Source organism: Bidens hawaiensis, unplaced genomic scaffold, assembly GCF_021521415.1.
Source record: "Bidens hawaiensis isolate Kalapana, Puna unplaced genomic scaffold, B.hawaiensis_p1.1 tig00049793_1, whole genome shotgun sequence".
NCBI lineage: Eukaryota > Viridiplantae > Streptophyta > Magnoliopsida > Asterales > Asteraceae > Bidens > Bidens hawaiensis.
In genome coordinates, this window is record NW_027498912.1 from 83,701 (window position 1) to 96,009 (window position 12,309).

Below are 12,309 nucleotides of genomic sequence, written 5' to 3' on the forward strand. Positions count from 1 at the left end.
AAATAAAGATAACACTGGCCAACAATTATTATGTTGAAGTTGAATTTATTTATTTTTTATTATTATTATTTTGTGTGGAGAGGGGGGGGGGGGGGGGGGGGGGGGTTTATGAAGTTTTCTTGTCACCCTCACCTCATAGTTTCATTAATTCAATTTTTCTACATCAGGGCCGGTTGTGAAGCAGGGCTGGGTGGTCGACAGACCCGGCCTAAGACCCTAATGGGCCCGATATTTTCTAATATTAGTTATATTTTTTTTTTGAAAAATGTATATTGTATATTTAATCTTAAGGTTTAAATCCAATTACTCAACTCATATGGAACCCAAATTTTTTCGGCCCAAAATATTTTAACGATTCTCGGAGATGGCCATGTTCTAAATTAACGTAAAACATGTTGATAGTAAAAAAATCCTCGCCTTGTGTTAGTTAAGAATGTCAGCACGGTTTTAACCCATTACCTTTTGGCTTTTGTTATTTAGTTGATGAATAAAGTTTTTAGCCTATCATAACTTATAAACATCAAGTTATTTTCAAATTAATGTCGGTAAAAATGTATATATATATTTACGAAGGTACTTCATTGAAACCGTATTGTTATTGTCTAACTAGAGAATATGATAAGGGAACCAATTTCCTAAAGTTCATTTTGCAAAATATATAGTCATTTATGATATGTTTGTTGAATATAGATCGCATCCACAATTTTTGTAGGCTTGTAGCTATCTATTTTTTTGGGTATATATTTCTTTAAAAAATAATAAAATATAGTTTGCAATTCAATGGCAAAAGTTAATGTCTCAACGGCTCTGTCTCCATGATCGTTGAATCATATGTTGTTTTGACTTAGTTTCAACCTTATATTTTCAACCCTCTTTTGGTACAGAGTACAAGGGGTAAAAGAAACGCTTTCAATATAGTAAACTAGTATATTATACGACCATATTGAACATGACTTTGTCATGCACTTAAGCTTAAAGCCTTAAATACAAAATCTATTTAAGACCAAGTGTTTTATTTAATTTATATAAAAATAAATCACTCCCAGGCTCAAAATCTTTTGAACAATTAAACACCCAATGATTAAAGGTTCAAATTCTGAAAATTAAAAGAAATTTTGCTTTTCAAAATAGATAAAATTATCTCATTTCTATGTTTTTAATTAAAATATCATAAAGTAATAAAATTACGCATATCTTTATATGACATCTAAAACAAGATAGATTTTTTTTAACGAGAAATTTGGATTACCGACGAGCAAGTCCAGCTCCGAAAAAGCAAAAAAAAAATTTGGGTAGAAGGCGAAAATTTTTTTAGGCCTTAAATAAATGAGTATTTTGTTGGGTTTAAACAATTTAATCTTGATTTAGGCTTAATTGGTTATAATTCAGGTTGTGTAAAAACTTTTGTATAAAAATAGGATTAAACATGTCTCAAATGAAACTAGAACCCATAACATTTTGGTTGGGAGTAATACTTCTTTACCACTAGACCAAACTAATGTTTATGCAAATGAGTTTAAACAATAAATATACATATTGTTTTAATAAAAATACATATAAATTAAAAAGAAAAAAAAATCGGCCTAGTGAGGTGTCAACCCTGTGGCCGTTGACCACTCAGCCCCCCTATAGGCCGGCCCGGCCGACTAGCTATTGATTCACCCACTCATCTTCATTTCAAAGTATCAAAAACCATCTTTAAAAGAAAACCTATCACAACGAGAAAATCTCTAACCTAACCTAAACCCCGTTATCTTTTGTGTTACAGGTGGAATTAAATAAGATAGATGACCAAACATATGCGCACTTTTCCTTATTAAATTATTAGCGTACATAAATATAAATCATTTAAAGTATGCACAACTAATGCCGCTTCAAAGAACTATATTTAAACCAGAACGAGTATCCAATATTTTTATTATAATAATACACATGTTACAATGCAATTATATTTCTAAAATTTAAAAGTGAAATAAATTTATTCAATTTTCATACTTTAAAATTAAAAGTGGAATATTAATTTCTTATTATTCTTTACTTGCATTTTTGCTTCTTGAAACCGAGCCTACCCTTTTCCAAATCGTACTCCACGTATATATTCTGTTGTTGATAGTTACCGATTATTATCGATGGCCCGACTCTTGTACCTGACGCGATCTTTTCGCTAGATACAATCGTCATACACAACGCATCCGTATCACCCAAAAACGAGAAGTAATCAGCCACGGGAAGCGCTAATTTAGCCCCGCCTTTAAAATGAAAAATCAACTCGGGTAACTCTGTCGGCTTACCACTAACGTTGAAACAGGGGCGTAGCCCAGATATCTTTTCAATGTCACCAGCCCGAGGATATTGAGACACTTGATTCTCAAACTCTTTTGCCACAAGACCATGGACGTGATCGTCCATAAAGGTGAAGGTGGTGCCAGAATCAATAATGGTCCCACCGTTACCATTAGAGTCCGGCACCAAATACCCATACAGGATTTTAACAGTTTTACCACCAACTGATATCTTCCTAAGGTTTAAATAGTAGTATTCCTTAAAAGTCGAACTGGACGTCACCGGATTGTCACGAAACTTCGTGTAACTGATTCCAGTGACTCCAGTATCTTCTGGTTCTGATGAATTCCGAACCAAAACCAACTCACTGCTCACCGATGTATCATCAAACCGATGAGAAACAAGACAATACGAGAATTTTCTCAACCCCATCTGCACGGGTAACGAGCTCAACCCGCGCCCAAACCCGACAATCCCCGAAGGTTGTCGGGTCGAAATAATCGAGCACCCTACCAAAAAATCCTTAGCATCCCCCTCATGGAAATTAAGCGTCTCGGACAATAACAGCCCGGACGTCGACCCGGACCCGTACTGAAGCATATACGGCGGACATATATTCTTGCCATTACACTTAACCGGGTCAGTCGACCCGAAAACCCACCCGCATTTCTTATTGCTACACCCGATTATCTTGGCGGACGAGGACAATTTGGGGATAAATTTGGGGATATCTTGATTTCCTGAAGCGAAATCACAGCCGTAACACGTGTAGCGTTTGGTACACGGGAACCAAACAAGACTGCTTCCGGTATCCATAACAAACATGAGTTTCTGAGCGGGTAACCCGAAGCTGAGGGAAACAGAGTACCCGCCGTAGCTCATTGGGAACGTGGGAATTGTGGAAATAGAAGCGGATGAGTTGTCGTTAGGGTGTTTGATACGGATGGCTCTTGCTATCGAAGCGGATGCAAGGTTGTTTAACGTTTGGATGTGGGTGGCTTTTGAATTTGTATTCGTAATGTGGTGATTTGAGATTGGTGTGAGGGAGAGTTTGATTTGGGAGGAAGGTGAAGGGAGAGAGAGAATGGTGAGGAGAGAGAGAATGGAGAGGAGAGAGAGAGCCATTGGTGGGTTTTGGGAACAGAGGAGAGCGGTGAAGAAGATAAGAGAGGTTTTATTGTTGGTCTCTCTGGTGCATTATTATTTTACAATTATTGTTAAATAGTAAATTCCAGCTCACTTGTTTTGCTCATTTACAACTTTCACTGCACAATGTACTACTCGTGTAAGTCTTACTCGGCCAATCCCAACGTTAACACACACTTCTTCCCATAAAACACATTTATCCGTATTTCACAATTTATTTTACCTCCACCGTTATCATATCCATTACAACGCAACGAACATCACATTGTATCCGCATAAGAGATGTTTTTTTTTATATTAGATGGGTGTGTTGTGTTCGTATTTAAATTTAAGGGTGCACTTAATGACGCGTGTCTTTAACATGCAAAGGTACTCAAATGCAATATTTTTACATTTACCTCACAAATGGCTGCCACGGTGTATGTGCGGAAGAAAAAAATTACCTTATGCTCTGGGGTGGTCTGATTGATGTTTTCCAATAACTTTTGGTCATTGATTGTCTTGGTGTGTGTATGAAACCGAAAAAAACCGATTTAAATATGAAAAAAAAAAACCGGAAACTTGAATAAAAAATAAACCAAAATAAAAATTAATGGTTTGATTTTGTTTTTGTAAACAACGGATTTGTGGTTTAATGGTTTTGCGTGTAGTAAATACTGAAAAAAACCAGCTGAACCAAATTTTTAGATGTTCATGTTTTACTTTAAGTAATTTATGTGAATTTACTAAATAAGTAACTCAAATATATTTAGTCCAAATGTACAATAACTAGTCAATTGTTATTTTTTTATTTATTATTATTATTATTATTAGAACGACACGCTTCTTACTCTTTCTTAGACTTGAACTTTGGATCTATGGGTGATTAAAAGACTTTGTCTCTACCAATAAGTCACCAACCTCATAACCGTTAGTTATTAATTAATAAAATGATTTAGCCCAAATTAATTTTTTAACAAAATGTTTTAAGATTTAATAGCAAAACTGGATCGGGCTCAAAGCTCAAACCAAACGATTTTAAAAGTCGAATAACCAAAAGTTTTGGTTTTCGGTTATTTAGTCCAAAACCGATTTAAAAACCAATTTGGTCTTACGTGCCATTTGGGTGCTTTTAGGGCATGTTTGGAATGGAGTTTAAAAACAACATATTAATTTATTAACTTTTTCAAACAATAATTTTAACAATCCAAGATACGTGGCTTTTAGAAACAACTTTTTAAACTTATCGAAAAACTAAAATAAAAATGATTTTTTGATTAACAAACATTTTTTTTTAATTTATTAACTTTATAAAAAATTTAAAAGTTTATTTTCAAACTCAATTCCAAACATCTCCTAGTCTGCAAAAGATCGTGACAAATGGTCGTTGAAGTCAATACCAAGGTTCGGTGACATTATTGATAAGTGTTAGTTGGGTAATTATAACGTCTATATTGGTTTGATAAAAACGTTAGCAATTTGGTTGTTTGAACAGGCTAATAAGTACAGAATTGTTGGTTTATAAAATTAAAAGCTTAGCGACTAACAAACTCAATTCAGTTATCGTTTGCAACACCAAAGAGACCATGTGTCCATATGTATAATAATGTTGGTAATCCTCTATTAAACCTGTAATCATAAACCAGAAATAATAAAAGTGAAAGATTTGAACCGGGCTTGTATTTGACACAATTCCCTTAAACAGATTCGCGGTCTGTTCCCAGGGTACACCGGTTCGTAACAGCCACAGTGCTGCCGGAGTTGACGACTTGCCTGAAACGAAATCAAGAACAATGCTGCAGAAAGAAGATAGAGCTGTGTGTTTTCGGTGTGTCATGGTCATTAGTGCAGAATATGTAACTGATCAATCATTAACAAAGTTATAATGACTATTTACAGTAACCGAATAATTATTAACGATCATTAATAACCATTAACCAGCTGTTACGATTTGAAAATCTCAAAAATAAATGCAAAAAATCGCCTCACGCGGGCTAGGGTTTTCGGAGCTGCATTCGTGCGGGCACGCACAAGTTTGATAGATTTTTAGTCCGGAAACCCAAATTTGCACCCCCCCTGCGCACGGGTAGGAGTTGTAGTAAAACACATCACAAATTTTCAAATATGTAGTGAGAATAAAACCATTCTCAATTTTGTTTCTCAACCGATGTGAGACAAAGTTTCACCACTTCATTTTTTTGAGACATTCATTCACACACCAAAAAGACCATGTGTCCATATGTATAATAATATATACACTGTGTAAAATATTTTAATGATATTAATAAAGTGGTGACTATTTTCATTCAAAGATAGGGTTTATTCCTACTATGTGTTCGAATTTTAGGAAAAAGATGGTTTCGAGATATAACAGACCAAACATTGACCTTCCAGTGTGATATTGTTACGGTGGAACCGGAAGTTGAGATCAAAACTGATGCTTAGATATTAATTTAATACGTGAAAATAAGTTTCAAAATGCAGCTTTTGGTCGTTTCAAGCTAAATGTCAAAATCAACGTTTAGGTGAAATGGGCTTGTTAGAGTAGTCAAGATGGTGTTTGTTATGTTTATTGGTATATAGATCGATAACCTATACTACTTTTGTTATAAATAATTACATGTTGGAAATGCGTTACCCAAACAAACATCCACTTAAAAGTATAAACTATTATATAACACAAAAAAGTGAAAAACATAACATAGTTCATTGGTAGCTGTAATCGGGCTACATTCATAACCGAACTAAATTTATATTGTTAATTATAAATTTTACTATACATTTATGACCAAGCTAAAGATATATTGTTAATTATTAATTTTGGTACGATTTATATATTCATGGTGTTAAGTATTTGATAATTAGATTAGGGTTAATAACTTTTTTCGTAAGTTTGCATGATCGGCCAAAAAAATCAGGCCTAAACTTCCAAATATGGCTAAGACGATCTCAATGGACTAGTATGAACACACCAAATTCTTTGCAAGGTGGACTTCATTGTGGTTGCCATAAGAGTTAATATTGGTATCAACTATCAAGTATCATTCTCTTCACCCAACTCTTATGAGTTCTTTAACCTCGTGTGCTCTTTGCTTGCCATATATATTACGTACTTAAGTGATTGAAATATTATAATTATTATATAACATGGGCAAGGACGCACGACCAACTGTGATCACCCAAATGAGAAAAGATAACTCGTATTGCATTTACCAATATATGAAAATCACCTAAATGTACATTAACAAAACCAATGACAACTTTTGGTTGCAGCATAGGGCTACCCTATAGGACGCTCCTTTCAAGTCACATAACAATGATTTTACATGACTCCCAATGCCCTCACCCAGATAACTTAACGTTCAAGGCCTTCTGAAGAATTGTTAAAAAATTTTAGGTTGAATACGAGAAAAAAATTGGACCTTAAGTAAAAAGGTCTTTTTTATTAGGTTTAATTAATTAAATCTTTAAATATATTTATTGAGTTAAGATTTGGGGCTGTGCAAAATTCTTTAAAATAATATTATTCTATCTGACTAAGGTATTTTTATATTTTTGATAACTCTAATGAGATCCTCGTTTGTTAAAATAATATTAAACTTGTGGAAGTTGTAAAATGCCTAGAAAATGAGATATATTAGCATACACAGTGATTTATAGTTGTTTGTGTGAATATTAACTAACCAATCTTATGTCAACTTCTTGAGTATTCAACCACGAGTTACTTCACTATGACCTCTCTGCATAGTTACTTCACTATGATCTCTCTGCATAGGTAGACTTACATACTATAGTACATAGGTCATAATTTTATTAAACAATATCAATAAAATAAAAAAAATAATCTCTTTATGTAAAATTAGGAAATTATAGTACATATACCGTATACAAATTTAAACGAGAATAACAACAAATATAACGTATATACATGTCTTGATTCATACCGAAGTCCTTAACTTGTGCTCGAACGCCGAATTCTTTGACGAGTTGAGACTGGACCGGAGCCGAGTTGATCATCGTGTTGAAACCGTACCGGAACCAAGCTCACATCATCTAGCTCGTGTTCACCGAGATCCAAGCATCACCTCCGAGTCATGTCTTCTTGTACACCTCTTCCCTTGGTGAACTCGTCTTGATCACCCGACAACTTCTACACCTTTCTAGCTGCAAAACTAAACAAACTGTGGTTCCCGGTTGTGGCTGAGGATTTCTGTTAAACGGAGGTCCCTTAAAACAGATTTCGGGCCACCTTCGCGAGCCCGTTTGTTTCCCAGGGTACAACAGCCGAAGCAGTATGTACTGCCGGGATTACCCTAGCACCCGAACTATATTTGTAACGCGAGTTCGGGATCGAATGAGAGTTGGAATTAAGAGAACGTATCATTGGCAGGAAGCCGTTTGGTTCTATGTGCGTGGTAAACAAGCAGGGGTTGCATGCGTATTCGGGTCATGACTGATGTAATTTGTCGGTGTGTGTTAAATCTGCCCAACCCTTCTATTTATAGTAGGTAGAGTGTGATGTGTCGTCGGACACGTGTCACTCTCTGGACTGAGGTGAGCTCAGGCGCTGACACGTGGCGTGCTGACTCACATCACTTTCCGACACATGGCATCTGACTCGCGACACTTGGCAACCGGTGGCATACTCTTGTCCAAGTCACGACACATGGCAGGTGAGTGATCGATACTGACGACATTTGTCACGACATTTCTATGGTGACGACACATGTCATGATGATACGAACTGACACGTGTCCCTAAGCCCGGTTCAACCACCAAAAATACTGAGGTTGCTCTCAAGTGTTCTACCAATATGAGGCAAACCCATTTCCCTTTTTACCAATGTTCAAGTTCTCAACTACACACTTTAGAGTATCGATTTCGCATTCATCTCTACTCTTTTGAACTTATTAATAATTAGTTTATCCCTAAAACATACTAATAATTATTATTAGTCCAAAAATTTATCCCTAACACATGTTTAATTAAACACTCTTTGTAATTTAGGAGGATATAGGTATTAGCTTATGTATCGACTTGTACATAAGCTATGCCCCCACAGTGACCATCCTTAGTTCATGCAGTTAGGTTGTCCTATTGAACCTAGATCATGGGATCTCCAATCTCATAGGTTAGGTTTTCCTTTGCACTCATTTTCTTCATGGGCTTTAGTCCCATTCCACAACTCCATCTTTTATCAACCCTCAGGTTATTGGATCCAAATCATTATCTATGACTTCGTCAAGTCAATACTAGATAATTGCGCGATTAAGATGAGTTGTTATGATGTGTTCTTAACTTCCAAGTTAATATTGCCTATTAATATCTTCTAAAATCATAACCTCCAGATTCACCCCGAATCTTATTATAACAATTGTCTTTTGAAGATCACAATTCTCATTTTTAGGCAAACACATCTTCATTATGCCAATATAAAACATCTATATAGATTCTGATTTCAACCAATTGGCACTCGAGTCTAATCACCAAATTAGCTCATTATAACCATTGTGTACTCCACCAGGTCACATGTTCGCAATAATACTTATTGCCAATCATTCCAAGTTCAAATGCAAGACACCCCTACATTGAAGTGTTATTGGATAACATCATCCACTCTCTGATGGTATAAAGAAAATCTATTTCTTTTGATTACCATGGTAAGCTCTTTCTTTTCTTTTATCCAACTTACTGACTGGATAAAGAAAAAGTTTTCCTTTATACAATCTACACGGGTTTGAGATATAGTCGCAATAATCACAATTAAAGAAAAGTTGTTGCTTTCGTCATAGGTTTGAGATATCATCACAAGTATCATCTCAACTACCATCCCCCACATTTCTTGCATTTTGACATAGTTTGTGTAGGTTTACTTATGACCATACATCGATACTCATGATTTGAATGATACCACGCCATTGTATCAGTGAGTTCATCGATGTTAGCACTAAAGCAACTCATGCATTATCATAAGTTTAGATCACTTTCTAGCGTCTAAGCTAATCCTTATCATATGGCAGTTAACAAGCCATCACAAACTTAGTCACAACTAGGAGAACTTGGAAAGTTGATATCTACTCAAGATCCTTAAGAGTTGTATTATTACCTTTAGATTAAATGAAATCCCTTTTTAACTTGTCTATACACATAGTCATTCTTGTGTATATTATGAATGTTCCACGTTAATTAGTCTTCGTCAAGCACCATAATTAACAAGTACTAGTCTAGCATGCTTAGACTACAATACTTAGGCCTGTGAATAGAAGATGCATCATTCTGATTCTTCACAGCCTTCCCAACATTCATTTCTTAGTTTAGACAAGACAATCCGATTTCATTTACCGTTCCTGAACCTCACTTTTAGAACGTCTTAACAACAAAGTTAATCTCATTTGCTAAGGTTATAACTCGTTTGCCTTTAACCTCCAAGGCCTTAACCATTGGCTCATAGAGACTTTAACACAAGTCACTTTGATGAGCACATTTATCACAACAAGATAAATGGTACTCCTCTAGAATCACTATCATGGTCGAAATGGAATCACTAAGATTGACATTTAACAGTATGCCGGATACATATGCTTAAATTAGGGAACAAATCCTCCACCATATTCAAATAATATTAATAGTGGTATAAGTATCAGCAAGTTTATCATTATTGTAATTCTCTTATAATAAATACTACAAAATTTATTATAGTAATTCACAATAATAACATATATTTATTTCATATGTTTATAATCATCAAAACGCACTTGTGGATTGCATTGATGCTCTCAACATTGAATGACATATATCATTCTTGTGTATTTCATCTTAATACACTCACCACGTTTGCACTTGGCGTAATTAGATATTTGACGTCTTGTCACGGACGTATTTTCAATGGAACAACTCTCAAGTTGTTTATTATCCATTTTTGCACTATCCATTGAACGAAATCTATAATAATATTTCGTACGTCACAGTACACGATTTATTTCGTTGTAAAATTGCACGTGGTATCTGAAGATACTGAACACCAAATAATACAACGAAATTACAAGATAATGTGTACACCACTTTAAACAACAATTCCAATGGAGAAATTGACAACAACTAGACATCAATCTCAAAGTGTTATTATCTTCAACACTTCATTGTTCGACCAAGATCAACGCAATGGTATTGTCTTGTGGTTTGCTTAAGGTACTCCCTCAATAGAGCTCCATGAAGTCATATTGTCATTACCTCATTTCATACCGAGACTTTTGAACAGTCAAAATCTGTCCAACCACAATAACATGGTAAATAATATTCTACACACTAGTAGTAATATTTGGACAATTAATTTTGTTTATAACAACACTAAGTTGTTTCCCATCAATAGTCTACCCAACGTGTTACTTCTCATATAAGAAATGAACCATTTGTATTTGCAAACACATATTTTATTCCTTTCAAAATATCTCTTTATGTTTGCAAAATTTTATAACCGGTTTCACAATAAACTATTTTATTTCTAATACACGTATTAGAAAACTAATGTTTACGAAACGCTTTATCGATTACAGTTTGCAACCTTTAGTTATATATATAAACCGTATTTACTATTATTATTTTACCAAAATAATAATTTCTAGCATGACCATTAGAAGAATTAAACGTTCACAAAGGTTTCTCTATAGGTTTATAAACCCCCACATTTTCTAGTGCTCATTAGAAAATTAAATATCTAAAATTTATTATCTATCAAAACAATAATTCTAACGCGCTCGTTAGAAGATTAGACAATATCTAGCTATATTATTATACACAATAATAATTTGTAACACCAATGCTAGAAATTATACGGCTTCGAACAAACCGTTTTGAAACCTTTGGTTTATCCAATACACATACTAGATAAATTAACTTTTGCGAAAACCTCTTTTTATAAGAATCATTTCTGACCCGTGTGCTAGGAAATGAACCTTATTCATTTACACAATATCGGTTTCTCATAAAGGCGTCATAGCCTTTTAGTTATACAATAAACCCCACCAACACGCAGTTAGATGACTTAACGTTTAAAACACGTAGGAAACGTGTCATTTAGTCAACGATATTTTATAATCAATTTGTAACCCGCATGTTAGGAGATGAAACGTTTACATAAAACGTATTGATTGTAAATTAAACCCATTCTACGCACGTTAGCGTATTAACATTTGCACGAACAAATGGTTTACTCAAAACCACTTCAAATCATTTTAGAATGTATGGTTTTTCATGAATTGTTTCTACACGATTTTAGACATAAATGATCACAAAATTGGTTTAACTATTAAACCTCACGGCTTAAAAAACATTTCTAACACTATAGTTAGAACATATACGATTACAAAAATCGTTTCCAAACAGTTGAATCAAATTACTCATTTTGTATTACGGTATTCGGATTACGTATTGTACTCCAATCACAAATCCTTACTCAATTGTACTACAAAAAACTTTTCCCAAGGCAAATATTTATAAAAAAATCCAACTAATAATTTTAAACTTTTGTGAACCCAATATCCTTTATAAAGGTTTTGAGATTGTCACAACAATCTTGCGAAAGTTAAAATCTGTTTTAAGATTGTAGGACATGGGTCATTATTTTATTAAGCAATATCAATAAAATAAAAAAAATAATCTCTTTATGCAAAATTTGGAAATTGTAGTACATATACCGTATACAAATTTAAACGAGAATAACAACAAATATAACGTATATACATGTCTTGATTCATACTGAAGTCCTTAACTTGTGCTCGAACGCCGAATTCTTTGACGAGTTGAGACTGGACCGGAGCCGAGTTGATCATCGTGTTGAAACCGTACCGGAACCAAGCTCACATCATCTAGCTCGTGTTCACCGAGATCCGAGCATCACCTCCG

The 12,309-nt window shown here is 34.4% G+C and overlaps 1 protein-coding gene across 1 annotated transcript; it reads right to left on the reverse strand.

The window, feature by feature from the left end:
• Positions 1-2,014: 2,014 nt before the first annotated feature.
• On the reverse strand, positions 2,015-3,447 carry LOC143598204 (putative aspartyl protease At4g16563). Its single transcript, XM_077076482.1, has one exon. The coding sequence runs from the start codon at positions 3,406-3,408 to the stop codon at positions 2,035-2,037; it is 1,374 nt and encodes a 457-aa protein (XP_076932597.1). The 5' UTR covers positions 3,409-3,447; the 3' UTR covers positions 2,015-2,034.
• Positions 3,448-12,309: the final 8,862 nt, after the last annotated feature.